At 46.4% G+C, this 26,063-nt stretch overlaps 1 protein-coding gene across 5 annotated transcripts in view; it reads left to right on the top strand.

The window, feature by feature from the left end:
• The window catches only part of CRTC2 (CREB regulated transcription coactivator 2), a 53,949-nt gene extending 28,838 nt beyond the window's left edge, over positions 1-25,111 (top strand). For 2 of the 5 annotated variants that reach the window (XM_033924105.1, XM_033924107.1), the window contains 10 exons: positions 3-106; positions 998-1,027; positions 5,005-5,087; positions 8,550-8,599; positions 9,510-9,727; positions 11,535-11,839; positions 12,942-13,178; positions 19,882-19,968; positions 23,116-23,326; positions 24,293-25,110. In XM_033924105.1, the coding sequence (XP_033779996.1) occupies positions 3-106; positions 998-1,027; positions 5,005-5,087; positions 8,550-8,599; positions 9,510-9,727; positions 11,535-11,839; positions 12,942-13,178; positions 19,882-19,968; positions 23,116-23,326; positions 24,293-24,498 (1,531 nt within the window). In that variant the 3' untranslated portion in view covers positions 24,499-25,110. Of the gene's footprint in view, positions 1-2; positions 107-997; positions 1,028-5,004; positions 5,088-8,549; positions 8,600-9,509; positions 9,728-11,534; positions 11,840-12,941; positions 13,179-19,881; positions 19,969-23,115; positions 23,327-24,292 lie in introns of all 5 variants that reach the window. The other 3 variants (XM_033924106.1, XM_033924109.1, XM_033924108.1) reach the window with 2 other exon arrangements.
• Positions 25,112-26,063: the final 952 nt, after the last annotated feature.

Here is a 26,063-nt window from a genome sequence, read left to right as displayed (position 1 = left end):
AGAACCAATTCTGACTCTGCACTGCATACAAGTGTGATGAACCCTAGTTCCCAAGACACGTACCCTGACTCGGTTCTAGGAATCGCAGCCCCTAAGCAGAAAGTTGGTAAGTTTCTGCCTCCCACACCTAGGACTCATACTCTGGTTACACTCTGAGAATTGCAGCTCTTATTGAGAGGCAGCAGGTCTTTAGAAACATAGAAAAGTGACGGCAGAAAAGGGCCAAGGCCTATCGAGTCTGCCCACTCTATTGACCCTCCCTCCTAGCTACCTTTTGAGATATCCCTTTAACTCTACCCTCCTAGAGATCCTACCTAGGCATCCCATCTGTTTTTAAAATTTGACACGCTGCTTGCCTCGATCACCTGCACTGTAAGCTCATTCCAATTGTCAACTACTCTTTCGGTGAAGAAATACTTCCTGGTGTCGCCATGAAACTTCCCGCCCCTATCCTATCTCTTGGAGTGGGGCCAGGGTACATATCTCTTAGTGAGAGGTGCCATTCATCTCCTGGAGCAAGGTCAGGGCTTGTGTCTCCTAGCAACAGGTGGTAGGCCTCTGCATCCTAATTCCTCTTGATTCTTGACATTTTGTCCACTGTAGTATGAGCTAAGAGTGTCTGTGCTCCCAGTATAGCGGTATATAAGAAATAAATTATTATTATTATTATTATTTACAGTTTGATGTGAGTGGCTGGCTATGAATGTGTTTTCTGGGTAACTGTTTGACAAGAGAAAGTGACAGAGGGAAAAGAAGTAGAGGAAGAGAAAAACCTAAAAAAAAAACAACCCTCCGGAATAGTGTATTAATTTTCCAATATGTGTGACTGGCAATGTACTCAGCCCCATTCATATTATAGGATTGATTTCTAGATTGTCTCCCCCCCCCTTTTCCTGGCAGCCCTTTTTTCATGGGATGTAGCATTTATTGTAGAATGTATTTACCACATGATTTGGATGTGGGTGCAAATCCAGGCCTTTTGGTTCCTATCTTTCAGGTTTTATGGATGGGGAGACAGATTGTAAAGGTGAGTGACCGTAACTCCCAAATACTTCTGCCTGTGAACCCTAAGATTTTGCTCCTCTGTTTGTGAGCTTATGCTTTTCAGTGGGCTGTCCTTTCAAGTTTTATTTAACATTTGATACACACGCTTATCAAAATTTCTAAGCGATTACAATTCTAAAATAGAGAGGTGGGGCACACAATAACATACATCAACAAATTCATACAGATGTACAATATTGACTGGGACAGGAAGGGAAAGGGGAAGAACTAGAAAATAATAGCGAAAGAAAAACATCTAGATTAGAAGAACAAGGAGTGGAAAGAGGCTGTCATAAAGACACATTTTATTTTATACTTTTTTATAATTCTTTATTGATTTTCCATACTTCAATAGTGCAATACATGAATAAATAATATATAATACGTCAATATAAGCACATTCAACTTATAATTATACATGACCAATCATTTTCTCCCCCCCTCCCAAGTGTAAATACTCTAAGGTCAAATTAGGACAGAAATACCCCCCTTCCTTGGATGTGTATGAAACTAGACAAAAACTGACTTATAATCAAAGACCTGCTATAGTGAAGTAATATAAGATGCCAACGGACCCCGAACCAATTAAAATTAATGTGTCCCAAACTATCTGCATTCATTTTAAACGATAAAAATTTCAGTGCTGCAAATTTTGCTCTTGATCCTTGAGTTTAGGTTTCAAAGGCATCCCTATAAAGGAAAGTTGAGGGAGCCTTGGAAACTATCCAGTGCTGTTTCTTTCCCCTTAAGAACTGAGGGAAGAGCTGCTAAATTATTTTCTTGTCCAATCCATCATCCTCTCCAGATTGGACTATTGCAAGTCTATCTACTTAAGCCTAACTAAGAAAAACCTCCACAGACTTCAACGGATTCAGAATGCCGCGGCCAAGCTCATCTTTGCTAAAAGTAAATTTGACCATGTCTCCCCGCTCCTGGCCAAGCTCCACTGGCTTCCGATAATCGCCAGGGTCCACTATAAATGCGCCTGTTTAACTTTCAAAATCCTATATGGTATCCTCCCTCCCTTTATCCCTCTTTCTTGGAATTCCTCAAACCCTAATACCACCAGATCCTCCCACAAATTAAAACTATCCTTCCCCTCGCTAAAAGGCATTTCCCACACAGGAAAGCTAGGGACCTCCCTCCACTTCAAAATCACTGAGCTCTGGAACAACCTTACCTCCCCTCTTCGGAACTTGAGCTCTCTCCAAGTTTTCCGCAAACATCTGAAAACCTGGCTTTTCTCAAAAAATGTAAGTCTCCCTCCAACTTAGGAATCAAGGAAACTCTTATATCTTGGCATCCCAAGTCCTCTAAATTTTCTTCACACTTCTACCTCTAACCCTCTGTTGTAGTTCCTTCCTATTTCTCCTACTGTAAACCGCGTCGAGCTCTACGAACGTGGAGATGATGCGGTATACAAACCTAAGGATTAGATTAGATTAGAACATGCAGAATAACCAAGGATTTTATAGAGGCAGGTGTTTGGCAATAAAAAATCTTATGAACCAACATTGAAATCTTTAGCATAATCTAACTCTCTCAGTAAGTAGCACATAGTAACTTAATAAATGATATCAGATAAAGATCTGAACGATCCATCCAGCCTGTCCATCGGTCACTCTTATTATCAATTTAACATAAGAATAGCCTTACTGGGTCAGACCAATGGTCCATCAAGCCCAGTAACCCGTTCTCAAGGTAGCCAATCCAGGTCACTAGTACCTGACCAGAACCCAAGATGTAGCAATATTCCATGCTAGCGATACAGGGCAAGCAGTGGCTTCCTCCGTGTCTTTCTCAATAACAGACTATGGACTTTTCCTCCAGGAAATTGTCCAAACCTTTCTTAAAACCAGCTATGCTATCTGTTCTTACCACAACCTCTGGCAACGTGTTCCAGAGCTTAAGTATTCTCTGAGTGAAAAGAAATTCCTCCTATTGGTTTTAAAAGTATTTCCCTGTAACTTCATTGAGTGTCCCCTAGTCTTTGTAATTTTTGACAGAGCAAAAATCGATCCACTTGTACCCGTTCTACTCCACTCAGGATTTTGTAGACTTCAATCATATATCCCCTCAGCCGTCTCTTTTCCAAGCTAAAGAGCCCTAACCATTTTAGTCTTTCCTCATACGAGAGGAGTTCCGTCCCTTGTATCATCTTGGTTGCTCTTCTTTGAACCTTTTCTAGTGCCACTATATCTTTCTTGAGATAAAGAGACCAGAATTAAATGCAATACTCCAAATGAGGTCACACCATGGAGCGATACAGGGGCATTATGACAGTCTTAGTCTTGTTAACCATCCCTTTTTTAATCATTCCCAGCATCCTGTTTGCTTTATTGGGCAGAAGGTTTCATCGTATTGTCTACAATGATACCCATTTCATTTTCTTGGGCACTAACCCTCAAGGTAAACCCTAGCATCCGGTAATTGTGATTCAGGTTATTCTTCCCAATGTGCATCACTTGGTATTTGTCCACATTAAATTTCATCTGCCATTTGGAAGCCTGGTCTTCCAATTTCATATGGTCCACCTGCAATTTTTCACAATCCCCATGCGTTTTAACAACTTTGAACAGTTTAGTGTTATCTGCAAATTTAATCGCCTCACTCGTCGTTCCAATTTCCAGATCATTTATAAATAAGTTAAATAACACCAGTCCCAGTACAGACCCCTGCGGCACTCCACTGTTTACTCTCCACCATTGAGAAAAGTGACCATGTAACCCTACCCTCTGTTTTCTATCCGATAACCAATTCCTTATCCACAACTGAACTTTGCCACCTATCCCATGACTCTTTAATTTTCTCAGGAGCATCTCATGAGGAACTTTATCAAAATCTTTCTGAAAATCTAGATACACTATATCAACCGGCTCACCTTTATCCACATGTTTATTTACATCTTCAAAGAAGTTGAGCAAATTTGTGAGGTAAGATCTCCCCCGGCTGAACCCATGCTGCCTCCATCTCATTAAATCATGTTTGTCTACGTTTTCCACAATTTTAAATCAACAATGAATGTGATATAGAAACACAGAGACAGAGAAAAATGAAGGCAAATAAAGACCATATGGCCTATTTAGTCTGCCTAACCATGCCACCCACTATCCTCTCCTCTTCCTTAGAGATCTAATGCACTTGTCCCAAACTGTTTTGAATTCAGATACACTCTTTGTTACCTTCACTGGGAGGCTGTTCCAAGCATTCACCACCCTTTCTGTGAAAAAGTATTTTCTGAGGTTACTTCTGAGCTCATCATTGTCTGTCTTTGGCATTTTTTGGAACAGAATAAATTAAACATTTTACACTTTAGACATCACTTAAGCTTTCTTATATTCCACTCCCGTTGATGAAATTTGCAAAGCAGCTACTTGGTCCTCAATTCACACATTCACATCTCACTACTGTCTAGAATCCTGTTCCATTTGAGATGGTCATTTCGGCCAAGCAGTATCACAGAATCTATTTTCTTCCTAATGGCCAACTCTCCCACCATCCCATTTCAGTAAGCTAGGGAGTCCGACGTGAGAATATGCTGGCTGCTTGTCCTAGGATAAAGCACAGTTACTTACCATAAGAGGTGCTACCTGGAGACAGCAGGTAGATATTCTCACATCCCTCCCACCTTCTGTGGTTGGCTTCTAAGCTTGCTTATGGAACTAAGGTACTGTGAGCCAGCATTGGGCGGGAAGGCACGCGCGAAGGCGTGGTGCGGGTAGTTGTGAAGTTTCTTAAAACTTAAAGATGAGAGTTTACTTTTAACACTGTCCGTACTGGGCTCCGTGGATGACGTCACCCACATGTGATAATATCTGCCTACTGTCTCTGAATAACACCTGTTACAGTAGATAACTGTGTTATGTACCAGGGTAAGTACATAATCTCTTTTTGTTCCGTAAATGTGAAGCAGTATAGGACATTTTAATAAACATAACCATGATTATTTTGTTTTCCCAGCTTTCCCATTTCCAGTTCCTTCAATTGAAGAAAACCTGCTAAATGAGAGCAGACAGTTACTGAAACCCTGGGATACCAGGAAGGTTGGTTCAAGATTCCTGACTTGGGAGCCTTGCTAGAAGGGCATTAGCCATAGAGTCCTCTGTGTGTCCTATTACCTTAAAATCATCTCCCAACGAGTTGTTATTTTTGGACCCTGCAATTTCTTGCAGTCTTGGACTACAGTACCACAAGCTTTCATTTGCAATAACCTGGTGGTTTATTCTTTATTTTATATTCCCATCCTTACCTAGCCCAGCGACTGCAGCAGCTTGGCAATCATGACCACTAGATGTCGCTGTTGCACAATGACTGGGTCTGTTTTCCCTGGGGACATGGGGAACAGAAGATCTTAGCTGGGAATGGATCCTAGGTCCCTGTGCATGGGAGTGAATGTCTGAGCTGGCATCCACCAAAATGATCTGTGATGAGATGGCAAAAAACAAAAAAGAAACTGCAGATTGATATGTACAAGATGCAGGCAATGTTTACTGTACCCAATATTAAATGCGGTAACCAATACCACCTTTTTACAAACCAAAAGACCCAACCCGGCCTCATTTACCATTTACACACACACCTGTAGTGCTCTGACCACTATAGCAGGAGAAGGAATGCACTTTCAGTAGACTGGTCAGTCCTGGGCAATGGTCATAGTGCTGGCATGGGGTTCAATATAGGATTGATGGAAGTTCTAGGTGTGTTAAGTCTTCCCCAATTTCACCCCCACCCCCATGCTGCTCCAGCATTGACTATCTTCTGCTGTACATACTGTCTGTTCCAAGCACCGTTTAGCTTATTCCCTTCAACCTTCCAGGTCTCTTCTCTTAGATATGGATATGGAGGAGGACGTTATGTTTAGTCTATGACCCTGAAATTTCAAAGAAGAGACAAGTTAACTTAATCGTGAATTTCTAATGAGAATAATTAATGGGCAGACTGGATGGACCGTTCAGGTCTTTATCTGCCATCATTTACTATGTCTTTGTAGAATAAGTAGTGCGGAAGTGCTTATATTGCTAAGATCTAGTTGGTTACAGAAAGAAAGGTGAGATATAGGGAAGTAGCACTGCTCCGTATCATATCAGTGCTTCTCAACCCACTTCTAGAGGTACACCTAGCCAGATGGGTTTTCTGGATTACCACAATGAATATGGATGGAATAAATTTATTCCATGTACAGTCATGTGACAAAATTAGGACACCCCATGAAATATTCAGTTCTTTCTTAAGAAATGTTCACATAGCAATGTCAAATCTTTTTTTTATTTATCTCTGGAAAGGAAAGTGATGCACACAAAGTCTGAGCTATGGCAGCTTCAGTGGCTTTCTTACGTTCCACTCCTATTGATGAGACTTATAAAGCTGCTACTTGGTCCTCAGTTCATACATTCACATCTCACTACTGTCTGGAATCTTTTTCCAGATGAGATGGTCATTTCAGCCAAGCAGTACGAGGGCTATTCATAAAGTATTAGACCTTAATTTTTCTTGCGTAAACAAATAAAGCTAGGGAGGCGTAGTTTGGTGCATGTATGTAGGCAACCCTGATACGCATGCTTGAATTTTTTTCTACCTACAGTAGCTGTCAGTCTCCGGCAAACCGCCGATGAGTGAGGAAGTGTAAGTGAGCGCCTTCCGATTTTCATTTTTGACAAAATGACAGAAAAAGTTGAACAACACTACTGCATTAAATTTTGTGTAAAGCTTGGCGATTCCCAAGTGGAAACAATCCACAAGATTCAACAGGCCTTCGGGGACGAAACAATGGGCACCACACAGATGAAGGAGTGGTACAACCGCTTCAGAGATGGCCAGACATCTGTAGAGAGTGAAGCACGTTCTGGTAGGCCCTCAACATCTAGAAATAAGATCGTCATTGACCAAGTGAGGACCCTGGTGTTGCAGGATCATCAAATCACCAAGGAGTACTACCAAGAGGTTCTAAGTTGCCTTTATAACGCTGTGAGATGCAAACAGCCGGACTTGTGGGCAGCGGACAATTGGCAGCTCCATCACGATAATGCACCTGCCCATTCTTCACATTTGATATGGAGTTTCCTGGCCAAACACAACACACCTGTGATTCCTCAGGCTCCCTACTCTCCCGACATGGCTTTGAGTGACTTCTGGCTTTTCCCCAAGCTGAAAATGCCCCTGAAATGGACCAGATTCAGTCAAGAGAAGACATCATGCAGAATGTGACGGACCAGTTGCTAGCAGAACCGTTGGAAGAAGTGTGTGTCAGCCCAAGGGAACTACTTTGAAGGAGATTAGTATAAGATTGTTGTATCTGAATACGAGTATTTTTTATGAATAAAGGTCTGATACTTTTTGAACAGCCCTCTTATTGCAAAATTTATTTTCTTAATGGCCAACACTCCCTTCGTCCTATTCTAGTAAGCTAGGTTGTCCCACATGTGGGAATATGCTGCTGGCTTGTCCTAGGATAAAGCACAGTTACTTACCGTAATAGGTGTTATTCAGGGACACCAGGCAGATATTGTCATAACCCACCCACCTCCCATGGTTGGCTTCTTAGCTTGCTTATGGAACTGAGGTACTGTGAGCCTACGTCAGGCGGGAAGGCACTTGTGCATGCACGGTGCGAGCAGTTGCAAAGTTTCTAAAAACTTAACATGGCGTGATGCACTTTTAAAGCTGTCCATACTGGGGTTCCGTGGATGACGTCATCCACATGTGAAAATATCAAAACTTAACGTGGCAATGCATTTTTAAAGCTGTCCGTACCGGGCTCTGTGGATGACGTCACTCACATGTGAGAATATTTGATTGCTGTCCTTGGATAACACCTTTTACGGTAAATAACTGTGCTTTCTGCATGGACAGCAGGATAAGCCAGCCACAGAGTCCCTCTTCTTCACTGTTTGAAACAATTGATAACGTACATTAAACTTGAGCTAGAGAACAGACTAGCAGGGGGTAGCAGTTAACCTCTAGGATCAGGGGTAGGCAATTCCGGTCCTTGAGAGCCGGAGCCAAGTCAGGTTTTCAGGATATCCACCATGAATATGTATGAGATGGATTTGCATGCACTGCCTCCTTGTGATGCAAATCTATCTCATGCATATTTATTGTGGATATCCTGCAAACCTGACCTGGCTCCGGCTCTCGAGGACTGGAATTGCCTACCCCTGCTCTAGGAGGACTTTTCTGAGTTCTATGAGAACAGGTTCAAAGTGGTGTGATGATGTCACCTGTGTATATGTGTGTGGCCAGTTTATTCTTTTATCCACAGAGAGCCCCTGTTAAAGGTAATTAACTGTTTTATGAGAAGAGTCAACAGCTGTAGTTCAGATATCCTTATTTTGTAGCAAAACAAGATACTCTTCTTTTCTTGTATTATGATCCTGAATTTGCTCCTGAATTGCAAAGGCCTTGAGCCATTCTGTTTCAGAAACAGTGAAAGACTTGGAGTGAAAATCCAAAAATTTAGCAGTTTCATTATCTATTTCTTTTTCATCGAATGCTTTTTTATTTTCCAGTTGCTAATCAGCTCAAGCCGGCCCAGATCCTGTGAAGTTCCTGATATCAAGTAAGTGTGCATGGCATAGGGTAAAAAATGTGGACCTATGTGCCTACTTGTCCTAGAATAAAGCACAGTTAGCTACCGTAAAAGGTGTTATCTGGGGGTAGCAGGCAGATATTCTCACATCCCTCCCACCTCCCCTGGGTGGCTTCTTAGCTTGCTTACGGAACTGAGGAACCATGAGCCTATGTCGGGTAGGAAGGCACACATGCACGGTGCGGGCAGTTGCAAAGTTTCTTAAAACTTAAAGTGGCATTTCACTTTTAACACTGTCCATACCAGGCTTCGTAGATGACGTCACCCATATATGAGAATATCTGCCTGCTGTCTCCGGATAACACCTGTTGCAGTAAGTAACTGTGCTTTCTCGCCCAATGTGGACAGGAAATGACATGGGCTGACATTGATTAATTTGTCTTCAAGGTCCTAGTGGTGCTAAACTAAACCGTAGGTTTGTATACCGCGCCATCTCCGCGAGCGTAGAGCTCGGCACGGTTTACAGAGTTAGGATAGAAAGGAACTACAATGAAGGGTTATAGGAGAGGAACTAAGAAGATGGAGAGGGACAAGGGTACCAGAGAGCGGGAGGTGATTAGATTTTTGAAAAGAGCCAAGTTTTCAAGTGTTTGCGGAAGGATTGGAGGGAGCTTGAATTTCTGAGCGGGAATGTGAGGTTGTTCCAGAGTTCTGTGGTTCTAAAGGGGAGGGATGTTCCAAGTTTTCCTGCGCGGGATATTCCTTTTGTAGAGGGGAATGATAGTTTCAGTTTTTGGGAGGGTCTGGTGGAGTTGGGGTTTGAGGAGCTCCAGATTTATCAGCTGTGACGAATCCTCTTGGCAATCAGAGGTGCATGTTGTGCGCTATAATAAAACACTGTTTCTTCTTGAAGAGCATAAAAGTCTGATTTTTCTTACAGTGTTTACCCATCCTTGGATCAACCTGTCAATGTTCCTGTGATCCCAACAGCTCTGAACACAAGTGGCTCTCTTCCGGATTTAACCAGCCTTCACTTTCCCTCCCCTTTGCCCACTCCACTGGATCCTGAGGATTCTCTGTTCCCCTGCCTGAGTGCTAAAGGAAGCACCACCAACCTCAGTAACACACTGGCGCTTGCAGCCAGCTACCATTCCTCAGGTATGTGGCCCTCCTCAGTGCACCTCGCAGGCAGTGTCTTCAGCAGATTGTCAGAAGGTGCAGCAGTGAGGATTTAGCTCCCATTTAGAAAGAAGATGGAATGTTTTATTTTGCTTGGCAGGGCTGGGCACTGGTCAGAAATAGGCCGAAGGGGAAGTTCCTGACTGCTCCTGCTGTGGGTCCTTGGCGATAGCAGTTGCTGTTGCCTAGGAGCTGCCTGTTCCCATGCTCCTGCTGGTGTGAGGGAATCCTTTAAAACACTATCGTCAAAAGCGCCTTCGTTCATCGATAAACTACTCGTACCATATTCACCTCATCGCCCAATAGGTGACCAAAACCTATTAACCGTTCTGTCATTGAAAATAATTAGCACAAGAGACGTAATGACATTAGACTAGGCCACTCATATTTGGAATACCTTAGATTGATTAAAAAGCTTCTTCTTTAAGGACGCTTTTACATTACTATAAGTTCTTTCCAACAGATTTTAAAAATATTCCCTAATTTGTTCCTTAATTGTTCTCTATCCTATAAGGAATGAAATTATGCCCCCCTCCCTTTTTCCTTTTGTACCAGTCATGTCTTTATTTTAGGTTGTATTTCTTTTATCTACCCAGTTTTTAATTGTTGGTATCTTGCTTCGAAATCCTTTTTTTTTCCAATTCTTTATTCATTTTTTGAAAACTTACAATAAGTGTAACAGCATATATAACATTTTAAACTCAGATACAACACTTAATATTCTGTTAAGATCCCTATTAGAATTTATCCCATCATACATATTAAATGATTTACATATTATCTAAAACATTATAAAAATATGAATATAAATATGATATATTGTACTTAAAGTATTCATGAAGGAAAATCAAGTGTGTGTTTATAAGATTATATGTATTTTTCTGATACACTTGTAATATGAAAAAATGAATAAAGAAATAAAAAAATAAAAAAAAAAGAATTTATCCCATCTCCCCCTAATCAATAACGTTCTTTAAATTCAAGAAAACCTACCATAAACCCCATTCCTATATACCATTACTTTAATAATCAAACCAAAAAACCCCTCCCTCCCCTCTGGACATGCATATTTAAGGGGAAATCCTGATAAGCGTTTAGCTCAAATTTTTAATAAGCTTGAAACTTGTGCTGCTGCAAGGTAGAGGGAGCTACTATACAAATATCCTTACTCTTATCTTCTTTCTACTTTTCTTGATCTTTCTGTAATTTATTTATTTTTTTCAATTTGCTATACCGCCAACTCTGAGAACAGGCCATAGGCCAGAAAAGAAGAATAGAGTAAAAATGACTTGGTTTTTAGATGTTTAATAGAAAATGACGTCAAAGCAAGGACAGAGTCAAAGGAATCTGTCAGTGGTATGAAAAAAAAAAAAAAAATGAACGTTATCTGTGAACAGTCAATAAGAAACTCCTCATTCGAAGAGGATTGTTATCGGGGCAGACCTTCGAGGAACTTCGATGGACACTGAAATCTGCTTGTTAGACAGAGAAAGTCGTTTATGTGTAATAAGTTCTCAGGCTAAACCAGCCACACAAACCCACCTGCCTTCACCTATGACTAAACAGATTCACAAAGCAAAGAGTAAAGCAGAAACATTTGTGCGTATGTGGAAAAACCTATCTTTCTGAGCTCTGACAGAGCTAATCTGTCTTGTTGTTGTTGGATCGTGTCAGCTGCATATACAGCTGATTTTGCCATAATGTTTTCCAAGTATTGCTGTTTGGTTTTACTTATTCCTATTTCCAATTAATTGGGGATTGGTTTTCTTTTTTCTTCTTCCCACAGGACTTGTTTCACCTATGCAGAACTCCCGGAGCAATCCGTGCCTTCAGTCCTCCCTAAGCAGCCAGCCCCTGTCCTCCTCGGCCAGTAACCCCTCCCTATCCTCCACCACCACCACCCCCAGCTTTGCCAGCTCTTCCTCTTGTCTCCCCACAGTGAATCCACTGGCGGCAGCAGCTGTCAGCACCTCCCCCAGGCGCAGGGGGCCGCTCAGCCCCCTCACACTTCCACTGGGGGGAGATTCAAGGAGACCGCACTCTAAACAGTTCTCTCCAACAATGTCCCCCACGCTGTCTTCCATCACTCAGGTATGTATGTGCCAAATCCGGTACACCGACGTTTGAGCGCAGGACAAAAGTGCTCCGACAAAGCCGTGCCAACAACTGCACGCAGAGACAAGTGCGCGCAGGAGAATTCAGGCCCTGTCCGTACACTGACAAATGAGCGCAGGCTTGCGGCCATCAGACTCCTCAGGCCCCGTCCCTTGGGAGGGGCTTGAGGTGACTCAAGCCCCTCCCAAGGGATGGGACCTGAGGAATGTGAGCAAATCAGGGCCTTCGGTCTTCATGTTGGGCTAAGGTTAATATCATGATTAGGGTTCCCATAATCATGATATAAACCTTACCCTAACACTAGATAGCAAATGAACAATTAAAGTGTAGTGGGGGGGGGGTTCCACCCCAACCCTCAAAAAGACAAAAAAGGATCCACCGCCGCAGTTGTCCGGTCCTGCGTGCACTTGTCCCTTAGCGGTTTTGTCCTTTGCCCATGTGTCCCTGCGTGCTATTGACGGCGCGGCTTTATCGGAGCACTTTTGTCCGCTCATTTGACGGGACACTGCCAAATCCAGGCTGCTCAATTTCCAAACTTCTCATAGCAACAGGAAATTAAAATCTAAAAAAAAAAGGCAGATTCTAAAAATGAGAGATCCCCGAATGTCTATGTGAGCAGCAAAGCGGAGAATTTCTCAGAGGCTGCTTTGCAGTGAGGTTTGTGGCTCAGCTCGCCCAAGTTGCATTTTTTTGTCTTTAGTCTGGGCATTTCCTACAGGTCAACTTGGCTTCACAGTGCGTTAATTTTATATTAAGTATTTTATCCATCTCTTTGATTGTTTTTCTTGATTTGGTTTGCCTTTATATAGGGGAGGTGTTCTGGGAATATGTAAGTAAGCCTCCGTCAAATCCAGCGAGGCTAGGAACGCACACAATTTGGGGTGTCTTTAGTGCCGCACTGACAATTGCTGTTAATTGGTCCTTTACGGCTAGTATTACATGGATTAACCAATTGTTTAGTTGTCTGTCATCGGTATGGTTGGCAGGAACAGGAAAGGTCTTGATTTTCAGCAGTTTCCTGTGGAATTTAGGAACTCTGGAGGGCTATTTGTAACTAGGCCTTGTTGGGTTATTGCAGGGTGTGCCCTTGGATACCAGCAAACTGCCAGCAGAGCAGAGACTTCCCCTGTATCCCTACAAACCCAGCCTACCGCTGCAGCACCAGCAATCTGTAAAGGGCCCCCAGCCAGAGTGGTCACAGCAACCGCTGCATCAAAGCACAAGTACACAGCAGAACTACACCACACCATGCCATCATCACCCTTCCATGCAGCAATATAACACCCATCCTGGAGGAGAAATTCATCTGGGGAATGTAAGTACAGGTCAGCTGTCCTCTTACGCTTGTGTAGTGTGTGGGATTTCCTTTTCCTAAAGCAGATGAAAGTACAAAGACAGGCTCGAGGCCTGCTCAGTCCGGGATAAGCACAGTGCCGTCTCCTTTGTTTCCAATAGAACAGCCCCATAATTTTGAAATTAGAAGGCTAATTTGTTTCTTGTAAATTGCACTCCCAGTTAAACAAAACTGAGCAAATAAAGCACAATAAAAAGGTATCAAACCCCCACCACCACCATTCTCAACTGAGACTTTCCCAAGACCCACTCCCAATGCTGAAAAACATACCAACCCCACTATAACCCCCACTCACCCTCAACAGAAACCTTTCCAAGACCTACTCCCAACCCTGAACTTCATCCAAGCCATTGATTATACACTTATTCTGTACCAGGCTTAGCTTGCCCCACACACTAACTAAGTCAGTTCCTTATATCTTGTTTAACTGTATAATCAGCTTGCCTTGAGTTTAGCCACCCATCTGTTTATTCCAACGGACTCTGTCTGTACTTCCCATCTTGTCCCCATCTAATATGCGAACTTAGCCCCTTGCTTATATGATAAGCTCACTGGGTTGATATGTTTGTTTCAGCATTGAGAGTATATCTTTGAACAGTCTGTTGAGGATGAAAGAAAGATCAAGAAAAGTAGAAAGAAGATTGTAAGGATATTTGTATAGTAACTGGTGTATGCCAGGGACCGCTTGGCATAACATAACATAAAAATCAATTATCCCAGGACAAGCAGGCAGCATATTCTTAACACATGGGTGACGTCACCGACGGAGCCCTCGGTACGGACCTTTTTAACTAGAAGTTTCTAGTTGGCCGCACCGCGCGTGCGCGAGTGCCTTCCCGCCCGACGGAGGAGTGCGTGGTCCCCAGTTTCTTCGTTTCCGCGGAGCGAAGAAGACGCGTGTGTTTTTTCAACGGCCGTTGAAACCACTTTTTTGCCTTCCCGCTCGCGCTTTTTTCCTTATTTTTTCTTCCTTTACCTTCGGGTTTATTTTTCTTTGATTTGCAAAAAAAAAAAAACAAAAAAAAAACTTTGTTTTTTTCCCTTTTTCTTTCGTTTTTGCCCCGGCGGGGCCTGTTGCCAGTATACAGGCCTCGGGCTTCGATTTTGCGGAGGCTATCTTCCCCTTCATGCCCCCGCAGGTCGGTTTTAAGAAGTGCCAGCGGTGTGCACGCCCGATCTCCATCACTGACCCACACAATTGGTGTTTGCAGTGTCTGGGTCCGGAGCATCGGGCGGACTCCTGCACCCGCTGTGCTACTCTTCAAAAAAGAACCCTTAAAAACCGAAGAATTCAGCAAACTCTCCTCTTCGGCACCGAGTCGGCGATGGACTCCTCACCTTCAACAGCGGTACCTCAAAAATCGGCACCGTCGTCCTCGACACCGACCGACCCCGCATCGGCGTCACTGGCGCCAGGTAAGCCGGCTAAGAAGCCTTCCTCTTCCCTCGAGCGCCCTCCGGCTACGGTGGCGACACCGTCCCTACCAGCATCGCACCGGTCCCGCAAACGCTCCGCCCCGATCTCGGTGAGTGCCTCGTCATCGGCCTCCTCATCGCCGGGGCGTGGAGCGGCATCTAAGGAACCGAAGAAAAAGAAAGCGGTTCCGATGCCACCCCTAGATGACCGTATCTCGGCCATCTTAAAGGCTCAACTCCAAGAACAGTTGAAGAAACAACTTGAACAACTGTTGCCCACTATCCTGGCACCGCTCCTTCCGGTACCAGACCGGCCCGAGCCCCGTACCGAGCCCCCGGTGTCCACCCCTTCGGTACCGGTGAACACATCCATGCCGATCCTTTCGGCCCAACAACTTCAAGGCGATCCGGTGGTTCATTCTCAGGCCACATTGGATCCTCCTCGGCACCAGGCGGTACGGCATTCTTCTCGGGACCGAGATAGACGCCGGTCGTCCTCCCCTGGTACCGTTTCGGTGCGCTCTGGAAAGTCCTTGTCCAAAACTCGACATACCGCGCCCTCCACCCCGGTGTCTCGACCAGAAGTCAGGGACCCTGACTTATGGGAGGAAACTCCTCTCGGTACCGAGGAGGATCCCTCCTCATCTGATGAGGAACCATCGGCACCCGATGCCACCTCTAAACCAGAGCAGTCCTCATTTTCAAAATTTTTGAGAGAAATGTCTGCTGCCCTATCCCTTCCTCTGGAATCGGACTCAAAAAAGTCTCAAGCCTTTCTCGAGGCTCTAGACTTTGAGCAACCTCCTAAGGAGTTCCTCAAGCTTCCCGTGCATGACATTCTACGGGAAACGTTCTACAAAAACTTGGAAAATCCCCTCACGGTACCGGGAGCCCCCCGTAAACTGGACAACCTTTACCGTGTCATTCCCATTCCTGGATTCGACAAATCTCAATTGCCCCATGAGTCCCTTCTGGTTGAATCCACCTTAAAAAAGACTCAGGGCTCCAGTGTCTATGCCTCTACCCCTCCTGGCAGAGAAGGTAAAACCATGGACAAGTTTGGCAAGAGGCTTTACCAGAATGCCATGCTTGCAAACAGGGCAAACAACTATTCCTTCCATTTTTCCTTCTATCTCAAACATTTGGTCCAACAACTGTCTGCCCTCCAAAAGTACCTTCCTGAGCGCAAGGTCCCGCTATTCCAACAGCACATCTCTGGCCTTCTCCAAATGCGCAAGTATATGGTCCGCTCGATATACGACTCCTTCGAGCTCACCTCTCGGGCCTCTGCCATGGCCGTAGCCATGCGTCGCTTGGCCTGGCTCAGAGTCTCCGACCTGGACATCAACCACCAGGATCGTCTAGCCAACGCCCCCTGTCTCGGGGATGAGCTTTTTGGAGAGTCACTGGATTCCACCACCCAGAAACTCTCTGCCCATGAGACCAGGTGGGACACCCTGATCAAGCCGAAAAAGAAGGCACCGCCTACCCGACCTTATCGGCCACAAACATCTTATCAACGGAGATTCTCAGCCAGGCCACTCAACCCGCCTCCCCAGCAATCTCGGCGGCCCCGTCAACAGCAACATCATGCTCAGGCTCGATCTCAGGCCACTCAACCCTCTAAGCCTTCTCAGCCTGCTAAACAAACTCAGCCCTTTTGACTCTTCTCTCCAGGGCATAGCCAGTCATCCACCCTTGCTACCTCTTCCACAACCCATCGGAGGTCGTCTCACCATTTTCTCCAGCCGTTGGGAAGTCATCACGTCGGACCAGTGGGTCCTCAACATCATCCGCCACGGCTACTCTCTCAACTTCCAGACTCTACCTCCGGACAACCTTCCCGTAGAGTCTGCTTCAAACTCGTCTCATACCCCCCTCCTCCTGAGGGAGGCTCAATCCCTCCTCCTTCTCAATGCCATCGAAGAAGTACCTCCAGATCAAAGGGGTCAGGGATTCTACTCCCGCTACTTCCTGGTCCCCAAAAAGACGGGAGACCTCCGTCCCATTCTCGATCTAAGGGACCTCAACAAGTGTCTAGTCAAGGAGAAGTTCAGAATGCTCTCCCTTGCCACGCTTTACCCTCTTCTTTCTCATCACGACTGGCTATGTTCCCTGGACCTCAAAGAGGCCTACACTCACATCTCCATCAACCAGAATTCTCGCCGCTATCTACGGTTCCAGGTACTGCACCACCACTATCAGTACAAGGTGCTACCGTTCGGCCTAGCTTCCTCACCCAGGGTCTTTACCAAGTGCCTTATAGTGGTAGCGGCCTTCCTCAGGTCTCACAACCTCCAGGTGTTCCCCTACTTGGACGATTGGTTGGTGAAAGCACCTTCATCTCAACTCGTGCTACAAGCCACTCATCACACCATCTCTCTCCTCCACCTCCTGGGGTTCGAGATCAACTACCCCAAGTCGCACTTGCTTCCCACCCAGCGACTTCAATTCATTGGAGCAGTTCTGGACACCACGCTAATGAGGGCCTTTCTCCCCTCCGATCGCCAGCGGACCCTGCTCCATCTCTGCCGTCAGGTACTCATGCACCCCTCCATCCCTGCCCGACAGATGATGGTCCTACTGGGTCACATGGCCTCGACGGTGCATGTCCTTCCTCTGGCACGCCTCCACCTTCGTACGCCTCAGTGGACTCTCGCCAACCAATGGTCACAGACTACGGACCTTCTTTCTCATCCCATCTCTGTGACATCATCTCTTCAGCAATCTCTCCAATGGTGGTTGAACTCCTCAAATCTTTCCAGGGGTCTGCTTTTTCATCTGCCCCCCCACTCTATGATCATCACCACAGATGCGTCCCCCTACGCGTGGGGAGCTCACCTAGGAGATCTGCGCACCCAGGGACTTTGGACCCCACAGGAGCGTCGTCATCACATCAATTTCCTGGAACTCAGAGCCATGTTCTATGCCCTCAAGGCTTTCCAACATCTCCTCTGCCCTCAAGTCCTCCTCCTTTGCACGGACAATCAAGTCGCCATGTACTACATAAACAAGCAAGGCGGCACCGGATCTCGCCCCCTTTGTTTGGAGGCTCTGCGCATCTGGACCTGGGCCACGGACCGCAATCTTTTTCTCAGGGCGGTCTATATCCAGGGCGAACAGAACTCTCTGGCCGACACTCTCAGTCGCATCCTTCAACCCCACGAGTGGACGTTGGACCCTCCGACTCTGCTCTCCGTCTTTGCTCGATGGGGCACTCCGCAGGTGGACCTCTTTGCAGCACCTCACAATCATCAGCTGCCCCAATTCTGCTCCAGACTCTTCTCTCCTCACCGTCTGGCCCCGGATGCATTCCTGCTCGATTGGAGGGATCGGTTCCTGTATGCCTTCCCTCCACTTCCTCTGATGTTGCGGACCTTGTCCAAACTCCGCAAAGACCACGCCACCATGATTCTTATCGCGCCTCGGTGGCCTCGCCAACACTGGTTCTCACTCCTGCTCCAGCTCAGCTCCAGGGAACCTATTCTACTTCCTGTGTTTCCTACTCTACTTACGCAACAGCATCAGTCTCTGCTACATCCCAATCTGTCTTCGCTCCACCTGACAGCTTGGTTTCTCTCGGGCTGACCTCTCCGGAGAATCTATCTCAACCGGTCCGCCTCATTTTGGACGCTTCCAGGAAACCGGCTACTCTCCAATGTTACCATCAGAAGTGGACCAGATTTTCCTCCTGGTGTCTCCGGCATCATCAAGAACCCACCTCCTTAGCGGTGGAAACTGTCTTGGAATATTTGCTTTCACTGTCCAACGCTGGCCTCAAAACTACCTCCATCAGAGTCCACCTCAGTGCCATCACTGCGTTTCATGAGCCTATTCTCGGAAAACCCCTCACGGCTCATCCTCTGGTTTCCAGATTCATGAGAGGACTCTTCAACATCAAACCGCCTCTCAAGCCTCCTCCTGTCGTCTGGGACCTGAATGTGGTTCTCTCAGCTCTCATGAAACCTCCGTTTGAGCCTCTTGCCACAACTTCTCTCAGGCTTCTTACCTGGAAGGTGCTTTTCCTAATTGCCATCACCTCTGCCAGGAGGGTTAGCGAACTGCATGCACTGGTTGCCGACCCACCTTTCACTGTGTTTCACCACGACAAGGTTGTTCTGCGTACCCACCCTAAATTCCTTCCCAAGGTGGTCTCAGCTTTTCACCTCAACCAGTCCATTGTGCTGCCCGTCTTCTTCCCTAAGCCTCACTCGCATCCTGGGGAACAGGCGTTGCACACGCTGGATTGTAAGCGTGCCCTTGCTTACTATCTTGATCGTACCAGAGCTCACCGAACAGCCCCTCAGCTCTTTTTGTCTTTCGACCCCAACCGTTTGGGTCGTCCTGTCTCCAAACGGACACTTTCAAATTGGCTTGCTGCCTGTATTGCTTTCTGCTACGCTCGGGCCGGTCTCTCACTGGAAGGAACTGTCACGGCCCACAGAGTCCGAGCTATGGCTGCTTCTGTGGCTTTCCTCCGCTCCACGCCCATCGAGGAAATCTGCAAGGCGGCCACTTGGTCCTCAGTTCACACGTTCACTACTCACTACTGTCTGGATGCGTTCTCCAGACGGGATGGACACTTCGGCCAATCTGTGTTACAAAATTTATTTTCCTAATGGCCAACCATCCCACCTCCCTCTTTGTTAGCTTGGAGGTCACCCATGTGTTAAGAATATGCTGCCTGCTTGTCCTGGGATAAAGCACAGTTACTTACCGTAACAGGTGTTATCCAGGGACAGCAGGCAGATATTCTTACGTCCCACCCACCTCCCCGGGTTGGCTTCTTAGCTGGCTTATCCTAACTGGGGACCACGCACTCCTCCGTCGGGCGGGAAGGCACTCGCGCACGCGCGGTGCGGCCAACTAGAAACTTCTAGTTAAAAAGGTCCGTACCGAGGGCTCCGTCGGTGACGTCACCCATGTGTTAAGAATATCTGCCTGCTGTCCCTGGATAACACCTGTTACGGTAAGTAACTGTGCTTTTCTAGACTGCATATTAATTAAGAAAGAGAAGACCTATGGCAAGAATTGGGTATTCATTACTCAAAAATCTGAAAAACAGGTTTTTAATTGTTCTCTAAAGTGTAAATAAGAAATAGAAGTCAGTAGTAATTATTTAAAATCTTTATCCCAAGTGGCTGCCTGGTAGGAAAGAGCTAGCAATGGTATGCGGTCCTGTTCTGTGCATTCTGTACACTCAGCTTCCTGTCCCTAATTCTTGTTCCCACTCTCTCGATCTCTCTAGCCGGCGTCTTTGCTGGGTGTTCTCTTTGATGATGCATGCTTTGACAATCAACTTACAGCGCAACAAGCAAGTGCCTTGTCCCAGCAGGTATGCAACAGTGTGTACAGTAGTTTTGCTTCCTGAAGGCTGCAGACATGCAGAAACCTTCAGCATTGGCCTCTCTGCTTTAATCTGCTTCTTCTTCCTCTTCCCATCCTCTCTCTTTTCCAGTTGAAGCTCTGTGCCTCTAGTAGCCAGAGTGTGAGTACTTCAGTCTCAGGGTTTCCTCATATAAACCAGTGCTAAGTGCTGCTTTATCGTCCCTCCAGACCTGCACAGAACAGATGGGTTTATGCTCCTCTGCCAGCAGGTGGAGACTGAGACATTGACTTTTGGCAGTAGTACAAGTGGGCTGTGCAGTCCCTTCTGCGATCAGTCTGTTCTCAGTCTCTAGCAGGTGGAGGTGGTAAGACTGTGCAGTCTTTCCTCTGGTTAGTTAGGGCCTGTTGGATCTGATTAGTGGCCTTTTTACCCCTGCTTGGGGGACCCTTTCAGGGGTCCATCTGACCTTGGGAGTGCCAAACTCAGGCGGCCGAGTCCCTCCTCCCATTTTCCCCCACTTCCCTAAATTTTAATTAGAGGTGCCTCAGCTTTGAGAGCCTGTGGGGTCTGCTCCTTTATTAATTAAAGTTTTTACTTACAAAAAAAAATCCTGAGGCATTGCCGATCTGAGAGGAAGCATTTAATTGAGCTTAATTGTTTTTTATTTCTAACCGGCACTTACTTTTTCCTCCCTAGCGGCTTACAATGGAAGATTAGGTTTATACCTTCGATAATCTTCTTTCTGTTAGTCCCTGTAGGATTCCATATGCTAGGGGGGCTCATAATCGAAGCACAAATACATCTAAAAACCTGCCCAAATTGGCACTTGGATGATCTAAAAGACAGGTCATTCAGATGCCGATAATCGAAATGGGTTTTCAGATGTATTCATGGACATTTTAGGCCTCTGAATGCCGCTGTATGCCAAGAGATGAAAGAGGCATTTTAGGAGAAGTGGTGAGGGTGGGACGTTGGCCGACCTAGACTTAGTCGAAAGTTTTACGAGGCTACCTGGACGGAACTTATACGTTGTGACTTAGGTGATCTAAAAACAAGTCTTAAGTGCCCAGAAGGTATTCAAAGTGACCAGATAACTACTGCAGATACAAAGTATGGACCCCCACACACTCCCCCAGTGATCACTGACCCCCCCACACCGCCATACAAATCGGAATAAAAACATATATACCTGCCTCCAGCGCCTGGCATAGGAAAGCCTAGTAGAGCTGTACAGAGGTGGCTTAAGTTGGAGGTTGGGCTAGTGAACCATAGAGAGGAGGACCCAGGCCTATAAACCACTCTAACCACTGCATTCAAAAATGTGAGTCCCCAAAACCCTACTTTATCCCAGGATAAGCAGGCAGCCTATTCTCAACATGTGGGCGACGTCATCCACGGAGCCCGGATACGGACAGCTTCGCAAGCAGACTTGCTTGTAGAACTTTTAGAATGTTTGCGATTGCCACACCGCACATGCGCGAGTTCCTTCCCACCCAGTACAGGGAGCGCGTCTCCTCAGTTCTCAGTTTTCCGCGGAGCCAAGAAGTCTTGTTTTTGACGCTCTGTGCTAGACTCAGTTCTAAACTGCGTGCCTTCTCTCACCGCGGCTCATGTTTTCTTATTTTTCAGGGTCGCTATGTTTTTTGCTAGCGGGTTTCGATTTTGCCGAGGCCATCTTCCCGCCTATGTCCAGGCCGGTCACAGGCTTCAAGAAGTGTAGCTATTGCCAGCGCGCAATCTCCCTCACTGACCCACATAGGTGGTGTATTCAGTGTTTGGGACCTGACCATCGTCCGGAGTCATGTACTCGCTGTGCTACCTTTCAACCTTGAGCCCGCAAGCGTCGTCGAGTTCAGGTGGAGAAACTCTTTGGCAGTATGGATCCCCTTGCCCCGGTCTCAACCTCGCATCCAGTCAAGCTCACCGGGGTTCCGCCTTCTGCCTCGACCTCGGCCTTGATCAAGCCTACCTCATTCGACGGGACCTCGTCTTCGAGCAAATCTGCTAAGTCTTCTTCTGACAAGACACTTGCCTCACTGCCTCCCTCAGGTCAGGTGCCAGCAGTGGTTTTCAAGCTGTCAACCAGTTTGTTGCCCTTCCGATCTTGGGTACTTGGGAGGGCTCTTTGAAGCAAAGGCAGTTGCCCAGATTGGATGTCCTTAAGGCCCATTGCGCTTATGTTCAATGGACCCAGGAGTTCCATCAGTCAGATCGTGTTTTTGTCCTTCTCGCAGGTCCTCATAAGGGGGATGGTGCTTCTAAAGCTACAATTGCTTGCTGGTTCAAGGAGGCTATTGCTTCGGTGCACCTTCTTCAGAAGAAACCTGGATTATCTCAAGGTCAGGCAGCTTCTTGGGCTGAATCTTCTCTTGTGCATCCGGTGGATATCTGTAAAGCTGCAGTTTGGTTTTCTCTCCATTCTTTTGTTCCGTGTGGATGTTCTGGCACGTCAGGACGCGGTGTTCGGTGTTCTTGTGGCAGCCCTTTAGGGGTCCCACCCTTTATGGGTATTGTTTTAGTACGTCCCATCCATTTTGTGCCGGTCTGGAGGGACAATAAAGGAGAAATTAGGTTCTTACTTGCTAATTTTCTTTCTTTTAGTCCCTCCAGACCCCCTTTCTTTCGTTTTATTTGGTGTTTTTCACAAAGAGTACGTTTTTTTCTACGGTATCTTGTCTTGGTTTCTTGGGGAGTATAGTAAGAGGAACAGCATTTGATTGTCTGGCTTAGCTGGTGAATTGTGGGGGACACCTTGAAGGTTCTTGTTCTAGTCAGTATCCAACAGTGTCTCCCTGTCCAATCCAGGCAACTACTTTGTCTTCTCCATATGACAGTGGAGTTGGTGTGTTTATAGTTCACGGTTCTTTAGTTCTTAGTTAGTTCCTGCTTGGCTATTCATCAAACTGATTGTAAATGGGACTGCACAGTCCACTTGTACTACTGCTAAAAGTCAGTGGGTTCTCAGCCTCCACCTGCTGGCAGAAGAGTATCCATTCTGTGCCGGTCTGGAGGGACTAAAAGAAAGAAAATTAGTAGGTAAGAACCAAATTTCTCCTTCTGTCTTTTGTAGCGTGGAGATATAGGAGTGGAAGGAAATTATATTTTTATTTTAAGTCGAACTTATCTGCTACATGTGTCTTTTTCTTTCCTTAGTTTGAGCAATTTAATATGGTTGAGAATCAAACTGGCTGCTTAATGGTTAATAACAACATGTACTTAGATCAGTCTGGAACTTCCCACTACCAGCGAATGGACAACTTGATTCCAGTGAGCATTAACAGCTTTCATGAACCCACATTACTGACCAAGCAGAACCTAAGCAACTGTAATGGACATGGATTAGTTCCTAACATAATCCTGACAGGTATGTCTCCCTCCCGTAGAAATTGTTCAGTATGTTTTAAGTTTTTCACTCTCTCTTCTTATGTTCTTAAATGAGACCATTCTTTAGCACTCTCAAGCCCAGTAGAAGTTAATCTTTACGAGTGGGTATATATCCAATCATGACCAGTAGGCGGAGACTGAAAACAAAACTCTGGAATAGTACATAAGAGATACCTTCCCCTATTCCTATCAGCCTTCTTTCAGTCTCCAGCAGGTGTTGAGCTGTTGGAATTTGTTTAGGAGGTTTCTAGTCCCTGTTTTTGGCCAGGCAGAGCTTGGGTGGGCCCTGATTGGGGGTCTGTCCGACCTCGGGGGTGTCAAACCCGGCGGGTCTTGAGCGGGGTCCCTCCCCTCACTTCCCCACATTTTTTTAGAGGAGCCTCAGCAGTAAGCCTTGCCCCCTAAATCAAGCAAGGCATATTGCTTCGAGAGCCTGTGGAGAGTGTTCTGAAAAAAAAAAAATAATCCCGAGGTAGTGCCGTTCTGCAGGGTTGTTTCCCTGTCAATTTACTGTATTTTTCTACTAACCGGCACTTTAAATTTCAGCTAGGTCGGGTATGGAGCAATTGGGCACCTCTCAGGGGGAGAGGGACACAATTTAGTCCAGCCGCGAGGCATCCCGGCCTTAACTTGGCAGTTTGGGCTGGTGCGTTGGCAGCGGCTGCAGGCGTCTAGAGCTCCCCGGCTCTTCTCTCACTGCCTCCGGAGGGATTCCCCGAACCACCACAGTAGGGGTAAAAGGATTCCCTCTCAGCTGTTTTTTCTTTCAGCTGTTGCCGGCTTGCCTGCTTTAGCAGCTGGGACAGTTCAGGCTTCCCAGCCACTACAGGCCCTGGAGGGGTTATTTTTGGCGGGATCTTCACCATTTTAACAGACCTCCATTTTGTCTGCAATGTTTCCTATGCCCAAACCTGATACTTGACACACTTCTGTTTGCCTCTTATAGGCGACGCCCCGCCTCCAGGCTTTTCAAAGGAGATCACAGCAGCCTTGGCTGGACTTCCAGGCTTTGAGGTGGACGCATCCCTGGGACTGGATGAGAACCTGAAGTATGAACCACTCATGTTGGACGGTCTAAATATGCTGAGTGATCCATATGCTCTTTTGACAGACCCCACAGTGGAGGACTCCTTTCGCACAGATCGTCTCTGACAAACCTGAATCTGCAGGATTCCCTCTGCATGAACCATTTCTGAGAAACCTGCGTCGGCAGGTTTCCTGCTGCACTGATTGACTCTGCCAGACCCTGTGGTGCCATGTGGACTGTTCACAGCAAGATGCACCAGAAGACCACAGGGAAAAGAAAAATACTTATGGAGCATTGGAAGCAAAACCAGAGAGACTTTATCTAAGCTTTTCTTGTGTCTGTTCTGTGCACTATATGTATCATATAAAGAAATGCAAACACAGGCAATCATAGCAGCCCTCCCAGCTTTCACTTGAAAAATATGAGCTAAATGTGCTGGTATGTATGCTGTGTGATTCCATGTAACATGTGTTGATGTTGTTTTAAATGGTATGATGTGCAGGGCCAGTAGTTGCCACCTAAGGCCCAGCTGCATCCTGAACCTTCCAGAAATTCATGCTCACATTTTCTCAAACTTCAGAAGTTTTGATTGTGAAAGTCTTTTTACTGAAGTTAACTTAAGTTTTTTTTTTGTAAAGAGTTAACAGGGAACGTGTTTGTATGTGTGTGTGTATATAATGTATAATAATATTCCATACACAATGTTATCCCAGGACAAGCAGGCAGCATATTCTTGACTGATGGGTGACGGCACCGACGGAGCCCCGGTACGGACACTTTTAGAGTGATTGCACTCTAAGAACTTGGAAAGTTCTAGAGACCGCACCACGCATGCGCGAGTGCCTTCCCGCCCGACCCCGACGCGCGGTCCCTCAGTTTCTTAGTTTCCGCGGAGCTAAGAAGTCGCATTTTCAACGGCTGTTGAAAAATTTTTTCATTCGCCTTCCCGCTCGCGTAAACTTTTTCGGGTTCTTTTTGCCCTTCCATTTTTCTTTCTTTAAAAAAAAAAAAAAAAAAATTTTCTCTTGTTTTGTCGAGTTTTCTTGATTTGACCCGGCGGGGCCTACTGCCATTATCGAGGCCTCGGCCTTCGATTGGCAGAAGCCGTTTTGCCGTTCATGCCCCCTCAGCCCGGGTTCAAGAAGTGCCAGCGGTGTGCACGGCCTATTTCCCTAACAGACCCGCACAACTGGTGCCTTCAGTGTCTGGGTCCGGAACATCAGGCCTCTACCTGCACCCGCTGTGCCACTTTGAAAAAGCGGACTCTCAAAAATCGAGAGATACAGCAGAGACTGCTTTTCGGCACCGACATGTCCGATCCCACGTCTTCGGCGCCGGTCTCGGTACCTGTTTCGTCGGCACCCACCTCATCGACGCCACGCGATACCGCGTCGACGTCGCAGCATGCAGGTAAGCCGGCTAAGAAGCCTTCCCCGCTGGAACGTCCTCCGGTCTCCATTGCAGAGAGTCCAATCCTGCCAACCGTGAGGCGCCAGCGGAAGCGCTCCGCCCCTATTGAGGTGAGTCCCCTCGACATCGGGCTCCTCATCTCCGGGGCGTCGAGCGGCACCGCAGGTACCGCAGAAGAAAAAAGCGGTACCGGTGCCCTCCCTTGATGATCGCATTGCGGCCATCTTGCAGGTACAGCTGAAGGAACAGCTCAAACAACTCCTTCCAGCTCTCCTGACAC

This window comes from Geotrypetes seraphini, chromosome 16, assembly GCF_902459505.1.
Source record: "Geotrypetes seraphini chromosome 16, aGeoSer1.1, whole genome shotgun sequence".
NCBI lineage: Eukaryota > Metazoa > Chordata > Amphibia > Gymnophiona > Dermophiidae > Geotrypetes > Geotrypetes seraphini.
The sequence above is the reverse complement of the archived record's forward strand: the minus strand, read 5'-3'. Positions and strand labels throughout refer to the sequence as shown.